Source organism: Carettochelys insculpta, chromosome 1, assembly GCF_033958435.1.
Source record: "Carettochelys insculpta isolate YL-2023 chromosome 1, ASM3395843v1, whole genome shotgun sequence".
In the NCBI taxonomy this organism is placed as follows: Eukaryota; Metazoa; Chordata; order Testudines; family Carettochelyidae; genus Carettochelys; species Carettochelys insculpta.
Window position 1 is genome coordinate 179,919,967 of NC_134137.1, and position 27,932 is coordinate 179,947,898.

At 44.2% G+C, this 27,932-nt stretch overlaps 1 protein-coding gene across 3 annotated transcripts in view; it reads right to left on the bottom strand.

The window, feature by feature from the left end:
• Positions 1–11,036: 11,036 nt before the first annotated feature.
• Positions 11,037–27,932, bottom strand: part of ITSN1 (intersectin 1) — a 219,055-nt gene continuing 202,159 nt past the window's right edge. For 2 of the 3 annotated variants that reach the window (XM_074996511.1, XM_074996519.1), the window contains exons 32-39: positions 27,245–27,343; positions 25,313–25,480; positions 23,363–23,575; positions 22,029–22,150; positions 19,535–19,617; positions 19,348–19,431; positions 18,462–18,635; positions 11,037–14,154 (exon numbers count right to left, since the gene is read on the bottom strand). In XM_074996511.1, coding sequence (XP_074852612.1) covers positions 14,006–14,154; positions 18,462–18,635; positions 19,348–19,431; positions 19,535–19,617; positions 22,029–22,150; positions 23,363–23,575; positions 25,313–25,480; positions 27,245–27,343 — 1,092 coding nt within the window. In that variant the 3' untranslated portion in view covers positions 11,037–14,005. Of the gene's footprint in view, positions 14,155–18,457; positions 18,636–19,347; positions 19,432–19,534; positions 19,618–22,028; positions 22,151–23,362; positions 23,576–25,312; positions 25,481–27,244; positions 27,344–27,932 lie in introns of all 3 variants that reach the window. The other variant, XM_074996529.1, reaches the window with a different exon arrangement.

The following is a 27,932-nucleotide window of genomic DNA, read 5'->3' on the forward strand; positions in this document are numbered from 1 at the left end:
TGTTAACAGTAAACCAGTTAGGGAAGAACTTTAATACTGCAGATGCACTTTATTTTTTCTACTGTATTTCCATTTATTTGTTACAGGCCAAAATTATCATGGAAAATTTTATTATATTTAAATGCTATTACTAGTAAGAAAATATCTACAAATTGCCTCACGTTCAGCTAAAACCTGTCTTCCTAGTCAGCAAACTGGCCTCATGAGAGGATGCAATTTTTTTCAAGTCAAGAGAAGGTTGGCCTGTAATTTATTAAGGATGACAATGCATCCCTATGTAGGTCAGCTCAGGCTTGTGCCCCACTGCAACTGGATACAAGTAGTGCATCAGGCTGGTTGCTGAGTTTCAGCCCAGGCATACATTTCATTGTTGGTTCTCTGTGCACCACAAAGTGTGAAGGTTGGGGGGCTATTGTGAAAGCAGCAGCACCTATGCCTGAGTCAGGAAACAAACCTGTATTTGTGGCGGAAGCCCAGCTCTGGCATCTAATGAGACCTGCCTGGAATGCCACGGCTGAGCCGTCAGTGTCCACTGAACGTTCCAAAGGAGTCCTCAAGACACAACAATAAGGGAAGGGATGCTTGGACTAAACGGGAAATCAGAGCATACTAGGGAGCTGTAGCCTGCATTAGCACCGCCTAGGTGGTGCACATCATGCTAGCATGCTGTGGTCTGCCACCCCAGCTAGAAAACCCCTTGGTAGCAGCAAAAAAACACGGACCAGGCATAAGGAACGGTTAAAATACTCTGATTAAACACCTTTCCCCAGCACTAAAAATGACTGACGTGAAAGCCAACGAACAGCAGATTGAAATTTCAGATGCAGTAGCTAGTCAATACTTGGGAAGTTTACAACAAGTCTGTGGTCAAAATGCTGCAACAAAGTGGGTGCAGGTAGTGCTGGGAGCTTCTCTGTAACATTTTTTGATCAAGAAGTAGTGAAAATATCAGACTTCAGTGGCACTACTGCTGCATCTCCAATCCTTTAGCCATAGTAGGAGACTAACCACAGATCATGGGTGAAAAGAACCCTTTAATTTCCAATCTGTTTTCTTAAGCTGTGACCATATTTCTTCCCTTTCATATGATGCTGCCATCCTCATCTGTGCCTATTACAACATTCAGTAACTGCCGTCTTAGTATCAGACTACTGGTCAAATAACAATTCCATTTTATTCACATGATGTTTTGAGGTTCTAGAATTGAATGCACAATGCGCTTTTTTATAGCTTAAATAAAGTGCAAGGAACTAAGTTGCTTGCAAGCCCAGCAAAACCTCTTCTAATTACTAAGTGAAGCAACTATGCTAGTTTAACATGGTTCTATTACACCTTTTTACGTACTTACGTTACAGCCTAAAAGCAGCTTTATGTATACAGAGAAATAATCTCTCAAAAACAATTAACACTTTTGCAATATTTGACAGTACAGCTATGTTATAGTGTGTACACATATAGTCACGTGCCAGTGTATGTATGTGGTTACATTGAAACAGCTGTGTACATGGATGCCCGTGAACAAAAGCCACATTTCATGGGGAATGCATACAGAGCATAAACCACTCCAAACTAAGGCAATTAGTCCCAATGACCAACTTTTCTGGGGTTCTGAGGTATTGCTGGGTAGCGTAGCAGATTGAAATTCCACAGTGGCGCACATTGCAATATGGGAATGACTTTAGTCATGCTGGGAAAGTCCATATTTGTTACCTCCCAATTTAGAAAATGTATTTAACATTACAAAAGTTGTATTAAACATAATCATTATTTTCCCATAATGCTACTCACATGTAATAAAATGCAGGCTTTGGGGAGGTAAAACTTGTAAAAAATGAACATTCAAAAGCCAGTCCTCATAAAAGTGCATGTGGATAAAATATGTAATTAAGTACATGTAGCAAACACTTCTGTAGTGCTTAAAGCAGGCATTTAGCTTATTATCAGTACAATAACTTGGTGTCTCATTCAAGATGCCTGCGTCAGGTCACAGATGTCATGCCACCTTTTGGAATAGTCCGGCTTTACATCATCAAATATAGAGTGCATTTGAATCCTGAATCAACTTACAAAATTGTTTATTTCATTATTTTAAAAATACATTGCTGAAGATTTCAGTTACGATTGGCACGATAAACAAAATGCTGTAGCATGCAGTGATGACAAACTAAATGAATATCAAAACAAAAAGCAGTCCAGTAGCCCTTTAAAGACTGACAAAATAATTTATTAGGTGATGAGTTTTCGAGGGACAGACCCACTTCTTCAGAGCACAGCCAGACCAGAACAGACTCAATATTTAAGTATTGTAAGTGTTAAGTATTTAATTTAAGTATTAAGTATTTAAGTAATACTTAAATATTGAGTCTGTTCTGGTCTGGCTGTGCTCTGAAGAAGTGGGTCTGTCCCTCGAAAACTCATCACCTAATAAATTATTTTGTCAGTCTTTAAAGGGCTACTGGACTGCTTTTTGTTTTGATAATAGATAGACTAGCACAGCTCCCTCTCTGTTACTAAATGAGTATCAGTTTGTGAAAAGGGAGAAACCTGAGCTCAAACCTGCAAGCATATGAAATGCTTTGATTCCAAACCAGCAGAAGCCTGACTTTCTGCTCCATGAACGGGCTATATGTTACAATCTTCCCTCCCTCCTGGAGTCAGAAAACTTGAGTGGACTGTATAATTTAGGTCTAGTGTGACCATATTTCCCTGTGCTGAATATGGGACATCTGGTAAAGGCAATGGCAATCAATAAAAATGAAGCAGTACAAACATTCAAATTATCAAGTTGACTGAGTTCCTGTTAAAAAGCGTAGCTGGAGTCTTTTAAACTACCTTATCTTTAAAGGCTGCGTGGGGAGAGGTGAGACACATTCCCATACACCTCTCTCTACTAGGCTTACAAGTGACTGACTGACCTGCCCAAGCCTCCCTGGCCAGTGCTTTCCACATTCCATGCCTGGCTGGGCCCACAGGATGAACCTGCCACTCCTGGTACCTAGCCCTGCATCTTCTTAAGACAACATGTGGGAAGCATGTAAGGTCGCAGCTCCCCCCAGCTCTCCATATTTCTGTCTGGGTTCATACCAGAGCATAGCCAGAAGCAGCAGTTCAGTGTTGTGCAGGAGGGAAGGGACAGGAGCTGCTTCCAGACACAAGGGAGTAGGGGTGGCAGGAAGATTGATCTGACCCCTGTTTTTTCAGCAGCCATCCCTCACCCCCCCTCCCCCGAAAGCAGCTTGTCTCTTTCCTGCCTGCATGCTGTCCATAAACAGCTAATAGCTCCAGGCTGCTGCTGGCCAGCAACATAACCCAGGTGCCTCCTACTCCCTGGCTAAAGTGCAGGCAGGAAGGGGGTTAAGCCCTATGGATGTCTTGTGCTCCAGGGCTCAGAAAACCTGCCTACAGGAGATTCAGGGAATCCCATTAGACTCAGCAGGGGAAGGTGCCTAAGAGACAGAGCAGCCCCACACTCTCTGAGGGTAGGACATAGGCTGGGGGAAGTGTGCAAAGAGGCCAGGAGCCCTTGCTGGCCGAGGTCTGGATGGGGAGGAGAGGGGCTGCTGCAAAGACTGCAGGGTTGGGGCACAATCAGGCTGGAAATAGCTTCCCCCACCCGGCCACTGCAGAGCTTAGCTGAGGGGTGGAGACGCTTCCCCATACTAGCAGTCTGGGGGGCTTTAGCACATGCAGGGCTTGGCTCCTTCTGGCCACCACCCTGGGCCACAGGGTCTTGAGCTTTCCATGACTGCCAGCTCAGCCAGAGGCAGAGGTGGGGGAGGGAAGAAAGGAGCCTGCCAGCCAGGCTGTTGAGAAGCTGAATGATCCGATTAGGCGCTGGTTCATCACACAGCACTGGGCTCAGGATGCACCGCACTGGGGGAGATATGGAGGAGCAGTGGTGCTAACCACCAGCCTTACACTTCCACCCCATCATCTGCCACTGGATCCTCCCCCACCCCACTCACTGCTGTTCGGTGGACAGCTGCCGAGCAGGGACCTGGCCAGCAGTAGGACCCACCAATACTGATGGGAAAGGAGAGACAGAAAACACTGAACAGTTGGTGCATTTAAAAAAAAAGCCAGGGCACCTGCAGGAGGGCTTAAATGGGAAATGTCCCTTTAAAACCAGGATGGCTGGTCACCTTGTTTAGGCCCCAAACCAGCAAAGAGATACACATCACCTAGAACTGGAAAACACCTCAGCAGGTCACTGAGTTCAGTCACCTGCCCTTTTGGCAGGACCAAGCATCATCCCTTTTTTTAATCTATTTATCCCAGCTCCCTAAATGGCCCCTTCAACGATTGAACTCTCAATCCTGCATGGAGCAGACCAATATTCAAACCACTGAGCTATCCAAGCACTATACTGCCACAATCATCTCGCTCTTCAAGAACAAGGGCAACAAAGCTGACTGGAAATTACGGGGGCATCTCCCTTCTCTGTACTTCTGGGAAGATCTTGGCTCGAGTCATCCTCAATTGTCTGATCACCAGCATTTGAGAGGAGAACCTACCAGAGGTAGAGTGTGGTTTCCGCCCAGGCCACAGCACCATTGACATGATCTTTGCTGTTCGTCAGGTCCAGGAAAAGTGCATAGAGCAGAACTTGGATCTGTACGCTGTCTTTATAGACCTGACCAAAGCGTTTGACACCATCAACAGAGAAGCCCTGTGGATTATCCGGTCAAAACTTGGCTGCTTGAGAAGATTCGTTAACCTCATACTCCTGTTCCATGAGGACATGACTGGCTTTGTTCTTTCAAATGGCAAGTCCTCAGATCCATTTGAGATATCGAATGGTGTGAAGCAAGGGTGCATGCTGGCCCCAGTTATTCAATCTCTTTTTCATGTGCATCCTCAGCCACACAGTTAGGGACCTGGATCGTGGAGTCTACAAAAAATACAGACTTGATGGGTCACTTTTTGACCTTCATCATCTGAATGCTAAAACCAAGACGCGTGAAAGGCTCATCCTTGAAGCTCTTTTTGCTGATGACTGTGCACTTATGGCACACAAGGAATCTGATCTCCAGCTCATCGTCAACAAGTTTGCTGATGCCACTCGCCTCTTTGGTTTGACCATCATCCTAGGAAAGACCGAGGTACTGTTTCAACCTGTTCTAGGATCTGCTGTTCTCCCCGCTTCAATCTTTATTGAAGGAACAGAGTCAAAAACAGTAGAGGAGTTCAAGTACCTTGGCAGTGTGATAGCCAATGATGGCTCCCTTGACAAAGAAATCAATGCCAGAATCTGCCAGGCCAGCCGGGCACTAGGATGTCTGAGAGCGCGAGTGTTGAATCAGCACAATATCCGACAGTTCACTAAACTGAAAGTGTACAAGGCTGTAGTCCTGACCAGTCTCCTGTATGACTGTGAAACCCTGGACTTGTACAGAAAACATATAAAACTGCTGATGCGCTTCCACACATGCATCCTGAGGTCAATACTGCACATTCGATGGCAGGACAGAGTTACGAACCTGGAAGTCCTGGACAGAGCAGGAACCATGAGCATCGAAGCCATGATTCTGAAAGCCCAGCTTCGCTGGACAGGACACATCATATGAATGGAGGAGTCAAGAATCCCTGAGCAACTCCTCTATGGTGAACTCTCCCAGGGCAAAAGGAGTCAAGGTAGGCCTTGCAAGAGGTATAAAGACTGTGTGAAGGCCAACATTGCTCATGCTGGTTTAAAACCAGATCAGCTAGAGCAGCACGCAAAAGACCGAACAGGCTGGCATGCTCTCGTACAACACGCGTATGACAACTTTGAAGAGCAGTGACGTGTGCACCTCGTTGATGATCATGAGAGGAAGAAAGCAACAGCAGCAGCTGCACCAACAGAGCCAGGACAATTCCCTTGCCCCCACTGTGAACGTCCATGCCGTTCAAAGCTTGGACTCCTCAGCCACATGCGAGTCCACAACTGATGAGCTTGTGCAAGCTCAAGACGTCATCATCAGACACGACGGACTACCTATATATATACACACACCTACAAGGGGAGCACACGCACTGGACTCTTGTGGAGAAATAGAGGCAAAGGAGGCGAGATGCCAGATGCTAAGCATTCCCCATCGTGAGTTAGGCTATTTTAGAGCCTGTGACAGAGACAGCTTAGGACGGTTGGTCAACAGGCAGATCACTTCTGGGCCACCAGACGCTTTTGAACCGACCCTGAAATATAACTGCTATATTCTCATGGTTATTGTGGGCTGGGAAATGTTTCTCTGCAGTCTGGACCTCGATTGTACCTCAGCCAAGCCATTTGGACCTTGACAAAAAGAATTGATTAGTCCTGGCCTAAGAGCCAGACCCGCTGACAGGGCCACAAAGGGGTCAGTTGCCCCCAGGCCTGGCGTTTCAAAGGGCCACGGAACTCTGGTGCTCCAGGCCCCTTTGAATTGCCCCAGCAGCGCTGCTCTACCATTGCATGTGGCTGGGAGAGGGGAGGCAGGGAGCAATGCAGTGCTAAGGGCTGACAGCCCTGGGCCCCACCCAGGTCTGCTAGTGGGGTTGGGCCCAAAGGGGTACACTGCCCCAGATGTGGTGTTTTAAAGGGGCCCAGAGCTCCAGGCCCCTTTGAGTTGCTGCAGTGCTGTACCCAGAGCTGCACAACAGATAGAATCCAATTTTCACTGCAGTCAGTGAGAGCTTTTTCACTGACTTCAATGGAAGATGAATCTGGCCCGAAATGAGGATGAATTTTCAGAGAGGGACATTTAGCCTTCTTGCGGGTACAAGCACAAACAGGAAAGTGGTTTTGATGGCGTAGCAGTCAGACAGGCGGTAAAACGACAGGTTGAGGAAGTCGGTCTTGTGAGAAACAGCTATTTGGCACGTTAATGCTGGTGGAAAAATCACAGTTCCAGTTCTTTCTGTAGCTATGGTATGGTCTCAAAAGGATATTTATGGGACTCTTGGGTGCTCTGTAGGACTGTCAGGCTCACACCAGGAAAGCCAAGAGCCCTAATGCAGTACTTTTGTGTCCAGGGAATCAGTGGAAGAGATCTTTATATGTGAGAGAACCTCCTCTTAGCACAGGAGATGGGCAAGTCTAGGCTGCAGAGTTCCCAAACAGATGTCTCTGAGGGCATCCCTGATCCTTCAGGGAACTCCACTGATTTCAGTGGGGCTCAGTGGATGCAGGAGTCTGCCCACTGAGACCAACTTGCACGAGCAAGCTTTACCAGTGGGTGGTTATCTATTTTTATGGGTGTATGTGCCACCATTGATAAAGCTGAAGATCTAGTACAGTGTCCTGGGTCTGAGTTTTTATACTGAAGTGACAGAAGAATCCACTTTGGAGGATTGGCTCATGTAGTCTGAGTTCTCTGAGATTACACTGGTTTAGGACATTCTGCCTTTGCCCACATATCACCATTATTTCACTAAACAATTTTAATCCTTTTCAAGACTCGTGTCTGGTTACTTCCTGTTACTGACAATTACTACCCGGCTTCCGCCAGAAGAAGTGCCAGGAGAGGGCCAACTGTCCTTGGTAGAATGCACGCACTTAACAATACATGAAGAGCAAACCGGAATGAAAGAGACTTCCCTTTACGACTAGATTACCTTATAGTCCTCTATTACAATACAAGTCCAGAATGACAGGCACACCATGTTGCCTCTTACGGGCCCTTTTAACTACTATACACAAAGTAAGAGTATTTTTTCAGGGAAGGCAGTGGATGTGCTGACACTGTCACAGTATTATTTGTAGAAAAGATCTCTAGAAAAGCATTACACCACCAACCAAGAAGCTGCTACTACATGTTATTTCTAAGCAAATATATTTCACCTGTAAAATGGAGTCAGCTAACAGAGTGAAATGTAGTCATATGCCAGGGGCAGGACAAATCCTACATACCACTTCAGTCCCCCCAGAGCATGACTGGGCTAGAGAGGACCTTAAATGGTCCTGATCCGCCACACAGTGGTATATTTTTCCCATTAGTGAAAAAGGATTTAGTGAAGGAGAGGGAGTATCCCAACTCGATTCTAGGCTCAGCTGTGTACACACTGGGTGTTTTGATCATCCCGAAGTTTTTCCAAAATCAAAACCACGTAGTTCAAAGAAACCTCCACAGGTCCTTATCCTGGGAACTGACCCAGGGAGTGCTAATAAAGTCTGCAGCCGGCTGCTTATCATTATCATATTGAAGGAAATAGGGCCTCAGACTGTAAGCCCTTTAGCACAGGGATTTACCTTTGTACAGTGCCTGGCACAGTGAGGCCCTGATTACAACTGGGACCTCTCTGGGCTACTGAAATATAAATATTAAGTGTTGAAATTAGCACAGACCAAGATTGCATTGGCCGATGACCCATGTTTTGCCCAGCTAAGATGACCAGTCAATATTCAAATATCACAGTATTGCCAGTCTGCACTGTAAGTACAATAAAGGAATATTTTTAATTATTTCCCATACAATATAAGATACCGGCTAATATCTGTTTCTTATCCCCCTTCTAGTCAGAATGTCACTCTTAAGTCAAGTGCTTGTGTGACTATACTGTTCTCTAGCGCTCATTTTTAGAAGATACAAGCCCTTTCCCTTAAGTGACAGAGGTTTGTGCTATCATCACCATTGCAAACAACATGGAAGGGTGTGTAATTCCTGAACAGGGAAAAGTGGATAATAACCGATCAATATCTGTATATTTTTAGGGCTTTTGGGTGAAGCTCTTACAACAATTCAGATCCAGCAACTGACAGTGCCGATGTATTACAGGTTACTCTGTGTGATTGCGAGTGTGACACAAAGCTCCCCTGTATCCACACCCAACACTGTATTATAATAATCTCTGTACAAAATACACCTTTTGTGAGGTATCATTTGAAAATGAACCTGCTGATCATTAATATTCTTGTAAACATATGTATACAGAAGGTGTCATGATCATGAGGGTTAGCCAGCAGCCTGGGAGTAAAAGGGTTAAGCTCCTTAGCCAGGTGGGGTTGGCCTACAGGAATGTAGGTAAGAATTTCAAACTGGGACAAAGAAACTTTTTGGCTCCTCCCTTTTCTGTCCTCTGGTTCTTCTTCTTCTTTCCAGCCATGAGGGAGGGAGACAGAATATCTCCCTCCAAGAACAGACCCTCCAATCTTCTGTAAGTAGAGTAAAGTTTAGATAAATCCGTTAGGCTTTATTGTTTTATGGTTTGGAAGTGGGATCTGATGTCTGTGCACTTTTTAAAAATGTTCTTTAACTAAGTTCTAGGCCCACGGTGAAGACCCCCCATTTGTTTTACTTTGTGACTCTTCCATCTAGTCATGAGGCTGGCAACACAAATATTGTAAAAATAAAAGTTCTCTCTTTTTCTTTTTATTAACCTGGTATCGGTTAATGTTTACGTCCTGGTTTTTTACTTTTGGGGCTGAGATTTCCCAAGTAGTCTCTCCCTGGTTTCTTTATTATTACTTGGGTAGTGGCAGTGAATTTTATGCCCAAAATCTAAGGCTTTTTAGGATTTTGGGAGGGGAGTTTATACCAAAACCTGGTAGATAAGGTTTTGGAGGTACTTTTGTTGGCCCCCTCTTCTGCGTTTGTCTTGCTAGAGTGGGGAAGGAGCCATAACAGAACGTATTAAGAATTATGAGTACATGCTGGAACGATAACTAATGGGTGTTTAAACCAGCTCCATCTGATGGCCTTGCTAAACAGGTCAGCCTTAGACAAAGGAATACGTATTTGATTCTCTGACCATCCCAACCTTCAGGCAAAGACAATGAAGGAAGAAAGAACAGGGAGCTTCCTTCACCACAGACTCCATGTCATCTTCCTTACAACTTAAATCACCTTTGTTGTGAGGTTTGCTGGTTTATAAGGAGAGGGGTGGGAATGGGGGGGCCAAAAGAGAGAAACAGCTGAATCAACTGTGTACAATATTACCGCATTATAAAAGTGAATCGAAGCTCTTTGGTGCAAGCTAAATGCACCAAAATTGGTGATTAGTACGTCTATGGCCATAGAGGGAAAAACAAGTTTCCGCCAAGAGAGGAGAGCAGGCAGCTGTTTGGTGCCCCCTATGTAAATTAAGGATGGTGGAATCAAAACAATGGATGCGCCATTTACCTACAGGGGATGGGAAGCTCATGCAAAGTGACCATCCGTCCCGTTTTTGGCAGGACAGCCCCATATTTCGGGCGCCAGAAAGGCGCCCTGACTATTTTTTTTTTATATAAAAAAAACAAAGGGGCTAACTGCCCTGTATTCGGCCCCCTACTGGCGCACAGGCACAGCTGCTGGCCAGACAGCATGTGCTCACATGCTTTCTGGCCACACCAGAGTGCCCTGCACAGAGAGAGAGAGAGAGAGAGGTATGTTGGGGTTCGGGGGCCACCTGGTTCCCAGCTCCCCTCACCCTGGGGGAGCCAGGAGGAGCACCGGATTGGCTGCTGCCTCCTTCCCAGCTCTGTGAGCACTGGGGAAGCTGGGAAGAGCACCAAACCAGCTGCCACCTTCCCAAGGTGTGGTGCCAGGAGCCCACCTGCATGGCTGCCGCCCAGTTTCTGGCTCCCTGTGCCTCAGGGGAGCAGAGAGGACCACCGGCATGGCTGCCGCCTCTCTCCCAGTGCCCAAGGCATGGGGCAGCCAAGGCAGCAGCCCTTGGCAGCCGCAGATGGGGAGCCTCCCTCCCTCCATATGTCGCTGTCTCGTATTTGGGACAGGGATGTGGTCACCCTAAGCCCACAAGAAGGGAAGAGCAAACTGAGGTCATCCTGCCCCTTGAGATGACGGGAGATATAATTAAAGATGTAGCCATCTTTGGCATCCATCTCTAGATGGACACAAGGGAACAGAGCTCTTGCAAGCTGAGGAAGATGCCCCTTGCAATCCAGATTGGGGTTAGGGGACGGTGGAAGTCTCTGGAGACTACATAAAGTTGACAAACATGCTTAAGCAAAGATTTTTCACCTAAGACAACAAACAAAGCCAGCATCTTATACTTCTTTGTCAGGTCCTGAGCGAGGGAAAGTCAGTCGGGGTGGGAAGAAAAAAGACGGTGGGGTGGGGTGGGATGAGCAAACCCTGTATCTTGTTAGACTGACTTTCAGACTTGCAGATGTGTTTTCAGTTTTATTTGCTTGTAACTATTTCTAACTTTATTTCTCGTATTTGAATTTACTTAAAATGCTCCTTTGTTCATCAACTTGGTCAATCATCAATGCAAACTAGCAATTCTGTGTTTGAATTAAAGTGAGTGTTCATGCCAATTAATGTAGCAAATTGCTTGGGACTGACTCTGTAGAGGAAAAAAATAGATTCATCTTACTCCTCTGAATGTTGCAAGAGAGGGTGGAACACTTCAGAGCACCTGGCTCTGGGGAAGTTTGGAATGGAGGTATGTTGGGATCACCTACAAAACTTACACAAGCCCGGGAAAGACAGAAGGGTGGCTGAGATAAATGTTTGCTGGCTCTTGAATTCCACGTGGTTGAATCATAGCTGTGCAGTTCACAGAGTATGAAGCGTATGCTGGCTGCATGTGAGTCCCAAGAGGGAAGCCAAAAGTGGCAGATGCATTTCAGGGAACTCAGGGTGAGAATATAAGCAGTGACACAATATCTCTCTGTCAGCGCTGCACCCCCAGAGCATGACAGGGAAAGTAAAAAAAAGAAAAGTGGTGTTTCAAAGCAGAATAATAAACACTTTGTAACCTGGATGCACAGGGCTGGCATTTTCAGAGCAGCCTCTAGGTGTCCAATTCCTACAGAATTTCAATAGAATTTGGGTCTGTCTCTTAGGGTCCTGTCAAAACAATAGTTTTGATTTTTCTTTACACCCAAGACGTTGCAATTTTGTCACTGGAATTCATGCTGGGTGACAAGAGATCTTAAAAAGTAATGGAGCAAGTGCAACTATGTAAACCATGAATTAGAACACTGAACTTTTTTAGCGAGTAAAATTAGGACATCAGTAAAAAAGGTTAGAACAATGACATTTAATGTTATTCCATTAATAGATTTTATAACTTTTTTCCTACCACAACAATGTGTATTTTCATATACATTATAGTTAATAAAATGTACTGATATGGAAATAGGAAACCATGGGCTTAGTTCTATTTACAGATTTTAATTGAAACATTTTTCTTAACAACATTGAAAAATAGAAACTTAAAGTTCTTTTAATTGTGTGTTCAGCCAGTTAGTGGAAAACAAACGCATGCCTTGAAGTTAAACTTCCTCTAAAACTTGGTCAGTTGAAAGTTTCTAACTAAAGGGTGTACCTCTGTTTTGTTCAAAAAATACATAAGAATGTCTGTTGTTTCTGATACAAAATTCTATACTATTGTCAATAAATAAATAATAAAGAGATTTTTAAAAGTATGAAATGTAAACTTCGTTGTCCTTCCAACATACAGGATTTTGTTTTTCCATTTCTTGAAACGTTACAGTGGTCTTGAAGGAAATTATAATACATGGACACTTCCCAGCACAGCTTACGCTTATTATCATACTGTATCTAGCTACCCATTATGGAGATATCCTAATTTCCTAATGGAAATCATGATGACTTATAGTGCTCTCCAGAGAACACCATCTATACACGAAAGGAGGAAACTAGTACCAAAACAACATGCAAAGAACATCAAAACCTAACAACAAGCTCCACAAGAACATTAACATGCTAATGAAGGGGTTGACATCTCATTCTGAAATAAAGTTATTACAAAAATACCAGTGTATGCATGATACCTTGGTAATGAACAAAAGGACTCTAAGCAGAACAGTGATGGACTATATTCTCTTCAGGGCTCTATTGTCCTTATGGTCCCAACTCAGAAAAGCACTTGAGCATATGCTTAAAGTAAATGGGACTTAAGCATGTACATAAAGTTAGGATCTTTGCTAAACTGGAAAAATTTGTTGAATCACGGTTTATAAATGTGGGGAGAGTTACATGTGTCAATCTCCACCCCACCCTTAAGATGACCAGACCCCATTTACTATGGGGTTACTTACTCTGCACAATCACACACAAAGATTTATTTTTTTCTGGTCACAACTAATATAACCAACAAACTCGTAATGAACCAGATTTGCAATGAACACCTTTTGTGAGCTACAGTATGCTACTGCCCTGATTTCAAAACCAAGATGTCAAATATATTTAGGCACAGTACAATTTCAGAACTGTCACCACCAACTGCTTTTCCAGCTAGACTCTACAAGCTAGAAATTCGCTTCCTGAGCTAGAGCAGTGATTTTTTTTTTGTCACAGCTGGTGACTTGATCATCCATCAGCTTTCATACAATTAAGTAGCAGCTGTGAAGAAGTATTTAAGTGGTACAGTACAACATTCAGCAGGGTCCACGATCTCCTTCATTTATTGTTCAAACATTTACAACCCCCCCCAGGGAAAGGCGGTACTTAAGGTAAAATTCACCTCTGAGCACAAGGTCGGTTCACGATTTAAGTTTCATTTAAATCTTATTTTGAGAGTGCAATAACGGTACCTTCTGTGTTTAGATATATATATATATATAATTAAAAACAACTTTTCAAACACTACCATAAGAATCCTAAAGAAAATCAGAGATCTTACCTGGTAAGTCTTCATTCATGTCATGTTTATACACCACTTTGTGGGGCAACAGGCACAAGATTCCTATGGGGAAGTTTACCAAATACCTTCAAACATAATCAGTGCCTCCTTCATTTAAATTACACATTACAGTAACTTGAGTAAGTGCAGCAACCTGCGTGGTTTGTTCACCTTTCAGCTTGGAGCACATGTTGTGACTGTGACTTTAGAAACCCTGAAAGCTCTAATGAAGTTCCACACAGAGACAGGGATCTGTTCCCAAAACTGGGAATCAATTTTCAGCAAGGATTATCAAGGCCCATAGATTTTCTTGCTTGCTTTGACAACCCTCTTGCACATGAAGGACAAGCTGTAGTTTCATACAAAATTAATCAGGATTTCTAGACAGCTTCTCCAGACACCTGTTGTAGGGAACTTAGATTAAAGTGAAACACTGATGCATTTCCCTCTAAGGTTCATCGAACAATTGCAGATCTAGCCGGACTACAATCTCTCCTGTCGGGACTTCATGCAGGAGGAGACACTTTGTAACTGGTCCCTTTGAGCCCTGATCCTTCTTAATGTCTGCCACACGGATTTCAGTTCGGCCCAAAAAGTCTGAAACATAAAAATCAGGTTATTCAGAGTGAAATACGTTTTTACTTTCAACTTTATTTTCTGACAAAATGTTACTTCAGTGAAGGCCCTAGCTTCCATCTGCATATACAGAGAAAAGCCGCCCTCTGTCAACAATCATTTTAAGACTAATAAAGGTAAAACATTAAAATCTCCTGAATCAAAATTTGGTGTTACTAAGTTGCCGGTATACTCCATCTACTTTTTTTTTTTAAATTAATACATTTTAATCAAAATCATCAGCTTAAAGTTCAAGAAACAAATGACAGGCAATTGAATTGAAAGGTGACAATTCAGACCTGAGAAGTGAACCTTTTTCACACCATGTATAATGAGACTATGGTACTTATTGCCACAGGAACCAACTGAGGCCAAGAATGTAGTAAGTTTTGAAAAATTTGGACATCTGTATTGATATAAAGAATATCCAGCGTTATCATGGTTAATGCTGGTACAAATGTTGAAAAGGAAGTTAAACCTTGTGCCTCCATGCTTAAGCCTATTACTAAGTATTAGAGATCAGGATGAGATCTAATATTGGGGGGGAAGATAATGATTACCTCACATCTGCTTTCTGTGGTTTTCTTACACCTTCCTCTGCAGCATTTGATAGCGTGCACTGTCAAAGACAGGATTAGCTGGACCACAGGCTTGAACAAAGCGGGCAATGCCTGTGTTCTTGTAGTACAATCCAAAAATCACGTGCGCCAAATCAAATGCCAAAAATGTCAAACCATCATACTGGATCATCCATACCATTCGTGGCGATTGGTAATTAAAAGTATGTTACCCTTAAATCACACAAATAAATAAATAAATAAATTAAATAAAAGGAAGGCAACACTTGCAAACGGGGAGAAGAACATAGCATCCAGGCGAAACATTCCGGGTGAAATCCACTTCAATTCAGCACAAAGGTCAGCTTGAGGGTGTGTGTACACACTACAGTCGGTACAGCGACTCAGCTATAGCAGTACACCTCTGCCACTGTAACTCTGTAGCTTAGACGCTTCCTATGGAGATGGAAGGGGTTTTCCAACACTGCAGTTAATCCATTACTTTGAGAGGCAGTAGCTGGGTTGACAGAAGAATCCTTCCTTCAGCCAAGCCATAGCTACACAGGGAATGAGTTTGACCTTCAGTATGTCGCACAGAACATGACATTTTTCACAGAACAGAGTGGTAGAGCTGGAATGACCTTTTCGCTGAGTGTAGACCCAGGCCTAGTTTCACTTGTTTTGGTAGGAGTGAACAGGCCTTAGGCTGACTCTCTGCACAGAAGCAAATTTTGTCCAGCATGTATTATAGTAATCATGGCATAAGGCCATGGACCAAGTCTAATGGAGATTTGGGAAGGCTGATCTCCACCAGAGCTCCTTGCCACGGCCCCTGGTGCAGCGTGGGGCTGCTCTATCCAGCAGTCAAGGTGGCTTGGGTGGGCCAGAGCTTGAGGCAGCTCCAACTGGCTGTCCAAGGCTTCTCCAGGCACAGCAGGGAGCTCAGGACTCCTCTGGCCTAGCTGGGTGAGAACGGGGAGCAAAGCAGAGAGGCAGAGCGGGGGCAGGGCAGGAGGCTAGATTCTCTAAACCAGTTCATGCACTGCTTATGCATAAGGCCCAAAAAGCCTTCGTACAAGCAGCTAACCAAGAGTAAGCCTAGATCATAAGCTATCACAAAACAGAATGTTACAGCAGCTAATTGGCTGGCAGCTAGCCACAAGATAACAGCTGGTATGAGCTTTAGCCATGTTAAAGTTAGGAACATAAAGAGATGTCCAGCCACAAGACTGTTATGGTAACCAATGAACATATATGCTAACGAATTTGAAGAAAAAGTTCTATGAAAGAAGGGCACCCAAACATATGTAGGGTAAAGAAATCCAGATCAGGAGAAGGGAGTAAGACCTCTAGAGAAGATGCATTAGACTTAGTGGGCATCAGTAGGTATAAAAGCTGAATCCCAGTCTGCATGCCTGGGGAGACGCTGGGACAATGACCCAGGGTGATGGTGACAAGGAAGAGGAGGAAGATAAGGATTAACAGTGTCAGAGGTTGTGTGAGTAAATGGATGCTCAGATACTCATTCTGTGGTCTCACTTTCTACCTTGCTGGGAAAGTGTTAGTAACTTCAGTAACTGTTAATTAAACTAGTACAATTACAGAAGGTATCTCCTAAGTGTGAGTGTGGTGACCATACATGTCAGGATTCCCAGTTGAATAGCAATTCTAATACTACTGAGTATGACCTTGGGATGAGTACCTACCCAGCCTTAGAGTGCTAATGGTGAATTCCTAAGTAATCCATATAATGAACACACAATCAACAGATCAGGCAACTGTGTATTTTCTACAAGTACAACCAGCTTAGGATAAGTCTATTGATTCATTCCATGGTTGTGGCTAGGGAACTGAAAAACAAATAAGAGATTTTCCAGTCCTCACCATCTCTCAGACTTTCCTGCTTATCCTCTGCAAGTACCCAACATGATTAGCAGAGGATATTGTTTTCTGGAGCCCCTTCCCTTACTAAAACATGGACAGCACATCAGTGCCATGAGCAAATTAACTCTTTATGGAGGGGAGAGGGAGCCATGACCCCTGGGGTCTGTATACACTGAAGCCAGGAGGTGTGATTCCCAGCCTGGACAGACAGCCTGCTCAAGCTAGCATGCTTGAAATAGCAATGTGGATATTGTGGCCCTGCTGGGGCTTTGAGCTAAATGCCCTAGCTGGGGCCTGGGGGCTTGGCTGGGCTTAGATTCTGGCAGCTTGCCTGAGCTGCCGCCTATGTAACAATATCCACCCTGCTATTGTTATCCCATTAGCCTGAGCACAACTGGTGTGAGCCTGCCTCTCTGCACTGAGGATCAGACCTCTCAGCTTCAGTGCAGACATCAAATGGGGTTCCATTCCCGGAATTAACACTGATTTGTCGGGTAGATATGGGTAAATTGCTTCACGTTCCTCTGCCTTGAATCATCCATCTGCAAACAGACAGGAATCTTCTTTACAGAAATGCTAGAACCGCAAGTAACACAGTTTGAATCAACTTGCACAAGAAGGGGAATCTCAAAGGAACACAGAGCCTGACTCTCCTCACACTGATGCTCATGTGACCCTACTGTCCGTGAACTTATGTATACACGACAACTCGACATGTGCATGAAACTAAGGCTATGTCTACACTACAGCCTTTGTCAGCAGAGTTTGGCTATGTCTACACTAGCTCCCTACTTCGAAGGGAGCATGGTAAGTAGGGTGTCGGGAGATTACTAATGAAGTGCTGCGGTGCATATGCAGCACTTAATTAAGCTAATTCACCCCTGTGGCAACATCAAAGTGTTAAAGTGCCCAGGGTACTCTGAAGCCCCTTTACTCCTCAAAATTTTGCACTGCAGCACTTCATTAATAATCTCCCGACACGCTACTTACCATGCTCCCTTCACAGTAGGGAGCTAATGTAGACATGGTTTGTGTGTCATTCGGGGCAGTGGTCCTGATATGTTTTTCCATCTATGGGCAGAATAAATTTTTTATGTGCACCAAGGCATGTGCAGACGTGCACCATCAATAGAAACACATGCCTCCGTGTGTGCTGCTAATCACCGGGTGGTACCTGACTCTCTCCTGAACAGCTGCCTAAGTAGTCAGCATACAGGGAACACGACTCAGGGGTGTGAATAAATCACACGTTAAGTGATACAATTTACACTGACTAAAGCACTTTTCTTCACATTGCTGCATGAACAGCATCTCCCACCAAAACAGCTTCTGCCATTCACACGGATGGTTTTATTACATCAAGTGGAGACAGCTCTCCCAGCAGCATAGAGCACCTCCCCCCAACCCGCCACCGTGGCACAGCTGTCTCTGTACAACTGCGTGGCTGCAGCGCTGAATGTGCAGACATATTGGGAGGTAGGCATATACATACTTACTGTGCCTAGCTAGCATAGCTACACCTGGCAGTCAAGAAAAGGCAGCCCAGACCCCAGTACAGGTTGACTGCAAATGTGTACCACAGCGTTCCGGCCAGGCTTGTTCAGTCTGCACTGAAAGCCACTGCTCTTTTCAGCTGTGCTGTGCTAGCCGGAATAGAGCAAGTTCAGGTACATATACCCCCCTACAATCACATCTTCAACTGCAGCGTAGACATACCCTAGGAAGGTAAGTGAGAGCTATGAAAAACGTGCTGTTAAATGTTTATGTCAGCATCCATGCAACTGCTAAGAAACGGAAAGGATGGAAGAAAGGAAAACATCACCAGAAGTGTAGCAGCTTCCTACCTACCGTCTGGGGAAAACTGATCCCTCTCAAACACAGTTATGCAGAGTACATCCTGCTCCAGGTCTTTGATAAAGAATTGGCAGTTAGAGTTCCATTTAGGGTTGAGCGTGTCCTGCATTGTCTTGGTGATGTGACACTGAGAGCCCATTGTCACCTCACAGTACGGGTTACTCTTTCCTGAAAGGAACACAGCAGATGAGGGGTGAGATCATATTTTAATGGACGTGGATGCAGCATCCCACTCAATACCCTTTGTTCTCCTTCACCATCTTTTCAGGAAAAGGCTCCTGTACTGGCACCACTTTAGTGAATGAAGAGCTTCTGCGGGGCCAGGTCTTGCAAGATTCAGCTCCTCGTGATTTCAGCACTTGGCAGGATCAAGCTTTGTGCAAGTGACCCCTGGCCTGTGCCTATTCTATGGATCTTAGAGCAGCACAGCTGTATTGCTACAGCAGTGCCACTGTGAGGTGTCCTGTGCAGCTGCCCTTTGTCAGCAGAAGCAAACTCTCCCACCAACATAATTAAACTCCCTCCAATGAACAGCAGGAGCTGTGCTGGCAGCAGGCCTTCTCCTGCCAACATCGCGTTGTCCACCCCAGCACTTTTATCGGTGAACCTGAAATTGGCTGGGGTGTGTTTCACACCGCTGACTGACAAAAGTGGTTGTGCAGGCAAAGCCTAGGAGAGCTTGTGAAAATATTTAAATGTGTGACAACAGCCCACGTTTCACTGTCCTGCATGAAACTGTTTTTTAGGCTCATGAAAATCACTTCATTTTACACAATCTACATTTTGGGCCTAAACTTCCTTTGGTGTTAGCCGGACGATCACACCTGTGGGAAGTGTCCTTCTTCATGACACACACTAGGAAGATCCGTGAGGTCCTTACCATGTGACCTGCAGGGTTTTAGTTCAATGCCTTCAACAATATTCACCATCAGCCTTCCAATGCCCGTTGCCCTTTGGGAGCGAACTGTAGAGGGATGTGGGAGGGGAGCAGAACAACAATTCATTAGTGTGCACCTGGTTTTAGACCTTCCCTTGGAAAACTACAGGCATCCTATCCCACACTGTACCTAAGTAGGCCTTTTCCCTCTTCTTCTTCTCAGTCTCAATGTAAAGTTCAGAAGCAGCTTTAATTTTCTGAACCCAGGCAGTCCTTCAGAAGGAAAAGACAAAAAGTTACTCCACAGCATTAGGATTACTATTTTATTTCTCTTTGGCACTCTGTGGCAAACACAAATAAAGACAGAGGGGCAGCTGTGTTCGTCTGTAGCTTCACAAATAACAAGCAGTCCTGTAGCACCATAAAGACTCACACATTTATTAGGTCATGAGCATTTGTGGGTAAGACCCACTGCTGCTCTGGAGCCCTGTAACAAAGTTCCCTGTCAGCCCCTGTGGGTCCCTGCGGCTCCTGGTGGTTTCTCTGTTGTGCTTCAGAGACTCACAGAGATCCCTTATCTGCCACAGGGCCTTACAATGTGTAGGTCTGGGCCTATCTTTGCTGATGGGAGCCCTGCACCTGGAAGCCAAAGCGACTTCACAGAGATGTAAAAATCTACATGTGAGCTGGCCTATGAAATAATCACAGTGGCCAGGACAGATCAGGAAATCAAGAGGTGGCAATAACTTCTTCCCATTCCTCTGGCATTACAACAACAAACTAACTAGGCATTACAAAATTTCTGGGGGCCAGACACAGCTCTGTAAATCAGTGTAGCTCCACTTACTTCAGCAGTGTTTTGCTGTGCTATGCCAGCTGAAAAACTGGTCTGGGGAGTTTTTAGAAGGGACGTGAATGAGGAGAAGGTGACTTTGTAAACCAGGATGGGGAGGTCATTTCACTCACAGACTTAGCTTGGACAAATATACAGAGAAAACAGCAGAAAGAAAACATGGAAAGCAGCAAGCTAGTGTTCTGAGCAGAGACGTGATTTCAGAAAGTCTGAGGTATAGGCCTAGATGGTGCTGTCGGAATTTAGGATTCAGCTTGTGCATTGATTTGAGGCGCTGGTGTTAAGTGGATGCAACTCTACTGATGAGTAGCCTCTATTTACACCAGAATCTGGATTTAGCTTTAAATGTCTGTGTTTTTCAGAACATGAACAACATGAAAAAGCCCAGTACAATTATTACTACACGCCACATTCAACAGATCTGTACGTAGTGGGTTTTTTTTTTTTAATTTAAAAATTTAAAGGCAGATTAGGCCCTTGGACACAGCCCTAGCTTAACCAAAAGGGAGCCCCAGGCATGAAACAGGGGTAGAATTTAGCCTTGGGTTTTGCAGTTCTAAATATTTATAAGCAAAGATTGAATTGCTGGCCAAGTTAATTGCTTACTCACGCTAATGTAGTATTCCAGTTGTTGCTAAACACCCAAACTGCTAGGCATCAAAGATCTTAAGCTTAAAAACGCTCCTTTCTCCATCATCTACACCGTGCATAACCACTCAGCTGGCACTAACATGCAAATGAGGTAGAAATATATTCAGAGTCCTGAGATGTTAGACTGCTGCACGATCCACTCCAATACAGAGCACGTGACTGTTGTGATGGACCACAGTGTGAATCGTGGGGCCTAGCATAAACTGGCGGTGTTCTATTAAGTTAATAGAGCTAGGCCAATTTTCATCAGCTGAGGCTCTGCCCTCCTCTGTTTATTTACTATGTCACACGGAGAAGGAGACACAGAATACAACCAGGAGAACTCCAGTGATCCGGCCATGGTATGGAATGTCACAACAAACAATTTTTAAGCCTAGAAATCACAATTCTATATCATGGCACTCCTCTCTGTTCTGCCTCCCAGGAGGTCCCCCGCTAAGTTCCACAAGTTTGTTTGCCTTCCTTTTCTACTGCACTCTCCTTCCTTCCTGTTCTGTGGCAACACGCAGCAACAGAGAAGGGATATGCACTGCTCTTCTGGGGTTCTGCTCACTGCTACTGCGTGCGTTCACCAGAGCCACCTGCTACAGCCTGGTGTCAGGTAGCCACTCCTTCCAGGGCCTGCGTCTGTGACAGCTCCACCAGACCCTTAGCTTGGGCCAGATGGGGAGCATGGGATGTCTTGCCATACCACACACTACCTCTTGTCCTACTCCCTCGCCAGCTTCTGCGGGACTGAGGCTTTCACTTTGTAATAGCTTTCTAGTCTTTATGTTTGTACAGAAAACGTTCCAAATGTGACCAGATGCAGTGGTGCCATCGTGAGTTTGCAGAGACAGAAACAAAAGCATCAGGGGAGGGGGAACTGCCCTCTCTCTCTTGCCTCACTGCATTTGTTAACTCTGAAGTGGAACGATGCCAAATTGAGTATCCCCTTTGTTAAACATTCACCAGTGGTCTAGATCAAGTTTAAGAAGGGTACGATCACGTCTTAATTTACAAGTAATCATAATTACCACAGCATCCACAATATTAAGTGCATGCAATACCTGAGTAATGTTACCTACTTGCAAAGACACCTACGTAAGGTTTCATGGTGACCGTCATGTCTGCATGCACACAAAAAGACGTATCGAAATCTTTACAGTCAGCCAGCGCTGAGAAGGCTGCAGTGACTTACCTTTCATTTATGCTTTCCGCACGAAGCGTGTAGACTCTATCAATGTGGGAGATATGGAAGATGGGCTCATCCCCAGAAGGGTCTGTGGGTAATTTTACTAGTACCTCGTTTAGAAAAATGGGCTGTGAAATATGAAGCAAAGCTGGAGTAATACAGCACTACATCTGTACACGCTAGAGTGCTCAACATGACACAGACTATATTTGTTTGTGCCCAGAACATCCCCTCTCTCCCCCACTTTTACAATTCCTTCTTCAAAGGCTGTGGGTCCCATTCACCCTTCTTGCCCAAGCCACATCTCCCTTCAGTCCTGTGAATGCTTCTACTTGAGTCAGAGTGTGCGAGTGTTTCAAAGTTCTCCCTTCCCACAAGAAGCACTACGCATTGTCCCCTGCACCACTTCCCTCTTGCTGCAGCTGGGACATAGGAAATCAGCTAATAAGATGCTCGAAAGCACCTTGCTTTGTATACAGATCAAACTTACAACCTGTCTCTCCAGCATCAGCGCCACAGAACTGGAGTCTCCAGAGCTGTGGTTCCCTTTTCCAGATGGGGACCCATTCTGACAATTCAGAAAGACTTGGTGATCCAAGACAATTCAAAAATGGAAGGGGTGGGGGAGTAGAGCTGTAACGAGCTAATTTTGCACCTGAAGTAAGAATATAAAATTGTGCCCCCTCATGCTTATATATTCATAGCAGTTATTTCACAGAAAAAGGGAAAATACATTCATAATAATAAAATAATAACACATTTATTATAGTGAATTATTGTTTTATTATTATAGTTGATCTGAGCTGTGGCGGGGGAACGATCCTCATCCCCAAACCGCTGCTCCCCCCAGCTGAAACCCCACACTCAGAGGGAGAAGGGGCTGGGGGGAGAGACAAACAAAAAATGAAAACACAAATCAGTTACACAGAACAGAAGGAGGGGCCAAAGGGGGAAAACAGGTGGAGCAGGGGTGAAAATTACTTATTGCAAGAGTATATTAAGTGTTTTGCCTGGGATGGCTCTGAACATCAAAGTGGGGAAACTGTCTTTGTAATGCATAATTACTGCTCTCTTGTCAGAGATAGCTGCTGGATGTGGTAGCATTAAGGAGCTGCAAATGGCTTCTTTAAGAGCCACATGCAGCTCCAAGCTGCTGGCAACTCTTAAATCTAATCGCGACCCATGTTTGGGTCTTGACCCATAGGCTGGGAATCCCTGCTCTAGTTTCTTCCTTATACAGCAACAGACAGCACCATTTCTCATACCACTAAGCGGGGACCTGCTATCCTCCTTGGCTATTAAAATACTAACAGCTTTGCTGCCATAAAAGTGGTACTTACAGTTTTGTACATTTTATACTGCAGATTAGACTTGGGGCTGAAGACCTTGTCTGTACCAGAGGAACCAAGAGGTTTTATGATCTGAGTCAACAGGAGGAAATCATTGAACAGAAAACCATACAGTTCCTTGTTGCTCTTGGCTTTGTATAGTTTCCCACTGTGCAGAAACTTGCGTGGTCCCAAGCAGTTTGTAACAGAGTTAAATACGAGTTGCTGAGAAAAGAACAACAACAATGCAATGTACAAAATCCAACAATTCAGGCTCCCCTGGAAAAGGTCAAAAACAGGTTCGATTTCTGACATTTATTTCAGTTCATTTCACTGGGATGATGGGCAATGCCTCAGTCTCACCCCAAGCAGCACAAGTCACAAAAAGGTGATAGAAAAATAACCATTAATTCAATCTGGGGCCCTTTGGTCTCACCAGGGCATCCTATGATGAGATCAATGAAGGCAAAAGTACTTGTGCCTCCTTCTGATATTTCCTGCTGCATACTGGTATTTCCTTGGGGGAGGGAACAAAGCTTCCCTGATTGATAGTTGTGACGTGGATGAAGTCAGTGGGTCTCCCTACTGGCTGAGGTATTGTCACGGCAGCTGTGAGGGGGCAGGAGTGGAAGAAAGAGTTGGGACATGGCCTTGCTCCTTTGTCTGGAATTCACTATCTAGTTTAGCTACTTGGTTTAGCAAGTTACCTGCTAGCCAGTGGCTGGGGTGGCACTTGGCTTAACTGCACCTTAGCCACTCACTCTTACAAGTTTAGTTTAAGTTTTTCCTTTGGGTAACGTGTAACCTTTTGGCCGATTTGCATTTGTTGGCATTCTGGTGTCTCACTGTTGACCCCACTCCATGGGCTCAGGAGATAGGTAGAGTAACTCTTTCCAGAGATCAGAAACAAGCCAATCTTTAGGAAGTGATGAAGGTGTGACTGTGGGAGGGCCCAATCTCCCAGCATAAAAGGTGGGGTACTTCCAATTTTGGATTTGTCAGCCACTGGCTGGGTGATCATTTACTTGGGCCAGCATGGGACCTAGGGAGTAGGAAGCCCCTTCTTCTTTGTGCCCATTTGTTGCTGGGCAATAGTTGTACTTATTAAAACTGTGACAGACTGCTACTTTTCTTAAATTGGCCGGCAGATCTTTTCACAGTATGGCAGAAAAACAGCTTCATGGGGGCTCCCCAAGTATTGCCCCTCAATGAGACAAAATACTTCTTTTCAGTTCATACGACAAAAGAGGATTTCTCAGATGACAAGGACTGCAAACTCAATGTGGCGTTTGAAAAATCAAGCTGTATTCTCAACACCCCTTCTACTCTAACCAGGCATAGGGTGCCACAAACAGAGCTTTTTTAAAGTTACTATTTTTATAATCTCTAGAAAACGAAAATATTTTAATCATGACATCCTTGATGAGACTTCACACCTGTAAAGTACCACTTGGTGACTGACAAAGTGATTCCTCTCTGCGAAGCTTATTTCATCAACGTTTTTTGAATTTTCAAAGTTTAGATGTTTTATCAATCACAGAAGATACTTGCTGTTTTTCAACCAGCTCTATTTATAAAATAATACAGACTAGTGTAGTAGTTCTTTGAAATGGGAGCACATAGTTACTGTGTATTCAAGATAGTAGTAGTCCTATTGTAAAATGCTACATAAATTGAAATTAGAAATTTATAAGAATGGCAGTATTAAACCTGGCAGCATTCCAAACACAGGAAATAAGTATCACTTGCCAAACAGAAGAAAAAAAAAATGTACTGACATGGATGGTTTGCATGAATGTGAAAGATGACCGAAAGAAGGCAAAACAGAGAAAGGAAAGCAATGACAATATTCTTTTTATGTTTGAATGCAATGGCAAGTTCAAATCATTGTTATGTCTTGGTTGGTGAGTAAACGTGAACCATGGGCATGCTGTGCACTTCGATATGCACTATAATGTTTACCTCAGACAGGCCTTCACATTGAACATGAGCCTGAATCCATTCCAGCCTGTCTGAATTTTCCTTCTCACGCACCCCTTCATTTACTTGGGAACACAGTTCTTCAGCTTTCTCCAGAGCATGCTTCAGGTGACTGTGATCTGGGTGATTTTCAGGAGTGTTTTCTATTATCTACAGGTAAGTAAAACAGTTTAATTTATTTTATCACCTCTAGCTATACATCCACCCATCTCATCAGTTATGCATTTTATTTCTTCACTTTTTTTTTTTAGAACTGGCCAAAATTTTCCAAATGTTAACATTTTGGTTATTTTGTTCTCAGAAATTCAAATGTCACTGAAAAAAAATGTAGTTTGCTTTGGTTTTACTATCCCATTTTGTCTAGTTCTACTGGTGAGAAGGCAAGTCCTCTTGCAAAATTTTTTACAAACAGTCAATTTAATGTTCACGATGAGAGACGAGCAGCATTCATCTGAACCAAAAATGGTGCAGACAGGAAATGTGCCAAGTCTGTTGGACCACACAAAGCCATTACATCTTGTCTACCTACCCAAAAGCCCAAGACTGGACGATAACTTTTTGGTGCCTCCTGATCTGGCAGCTATAGCTTCATTTTTGGTGTTCCTTTTTCTGATACAAGATGTGTAGGCCCGTACCAAATTCACCATTAATTATGATCAGTTTCATGGTTATAGGATTTTTTTAAAATAGTTTTCCTGGTTTCAGAGACTTAAGTCTAAAATTCATGGTGTTGAAACTGTGGGGGGCCCGACGGGGCTCACAAGGCTCCTGTAGGGGTTTTGCGGTATTGCCACCCTCATTTCTGTGGTAAGGAGGAGCTCCAAGCTGGCTGCTAGGCCTGAGCCCGAGATATTTTATATGGGCAGGGACCAAGAGAGTGAGAGATCTTTTGGCTGTCTGCTAGGACAGAGGCTACAACAATCTTCTGGCAGGGACAGAGGGAGCAAAGAAGGAACTGGCTGGCTCATGGGACTGAGCAAGGACTGAGCCTGGGGTGAGCATCTTCAGGGAGGAAGCCGTAGGGTTACGGCCCATACCACGGACAGGACTACGTAATGACTGAACCTGGAGAAGGTTAGAAGGTCACCAACTGAGGGGTACTGAGATAGGCCCCTGGTGGACTGTACATCCCAGAAGGAGTTTTTTTCTAATTCACATACAAAGTGTGAGAGACTCAGGCAGAGGGCTGAATCACTGCCAATCACCCAAGAAACCACTGGGTGAGGTCACCCGAACTGAAACACTGCAGACACACCTGACCAGAAGGGGGAGCTTGCAAGAGGTAGGTTTCACCCCATTGCACCTGGTCATAAGCAAAGGAGGGTTCGGGGCCCATGAAGGAATCTTTGACTTTCCAGACCAAATTCAGGCCTGGTACAATCTGTCTCTCCTACAGAAGTCTTCCAAATTCAGGTGTGGTGTAAATGGTAAGTTGTCAGACATCAGATGAAAGTTGGGCAGAAAAGGATGTAAGCTGTACAGTAACTGACCCTGATCTGGCTTCAATGGCTGTGCAGAATTAACAATTTACTATCCAAGAGGAAGAGAAGGAATGTGCAGCGGGAAAAGCAGGTAGCAGGACAGTGTCAGGGAACTCAGTCCCTCCTCACTCCTTTATGGTAAACCCACCACTCAGCTTCTGCTGCTAAACCCTCCTATTCCTTGGCACGTAAATTACTCTCTTCTACTGTAAATGCAGAATAACTCTACTACAGTCAGCCGAGTTAACCATGATTTATCCCAATGTAACAGAAATATACAAATTTGGCCCACGTTTCACACCACATCAGATGTGTCTAGCATCTTGAGAATAGCAAGAATAAACATACACAGGGAAACTTAACTACAAATAAGCTGTAAACCAAGGGGCACATTCCAGTATACTTGGGAGAAAAAAAAAAAGAAAACACGTACATTTTTAATTATTAGTGGGTATCTTGTTACCCTTTGCATAGGCTTTAGCAGAAAACTTGACAGTGGCATTCCTTTACAGTGAGGATCCATTGCTAACCTCTGAAATATTAAAGATAAGATGTCGTTAGCCAGCTTGTGTATGACACTGGAAGACAAGTTCCTTAAAAATGTCAAAGACAAAAATGGTAAGTCAGCAAATGAATAGCATGCTTCACATAAACCTGTTCTTTGTCAGACCAAGAAGCACCACAAATTCTGAGGAATAGAATTGCTCATATTTTTACAAAATAAGGTAGAGTATGTCACAGATAAGAACAGCACTATGATCTCTGGAGACACCTACATTCTCTGACTGTATAAACATTATGACTGAAGTCAGCTTACTTATGACAGGGGATGACTTGCAAATGATGTTATTTACTAATAGATTTGAATGGAAATCATTGCAACATTATCTCCCATGTCTGAGTACAAAAAGGCATTTTTTCTCTGTCCTTCTTCAAAAGTAAAAAGTGAAATATACACAGGGAAATTATGGAGGCTGCCTCCAAAGGTAATCTGAGAAGCTGACAGCTCAGTGAATAAAGCCGATTTATTAACATTTTTCACAGATATTATATATTAAAAAGATTTACTAGACAATCCATGTCATGCCCCTGCCAAAGCACCCTGTGCCTCACAGAACAGA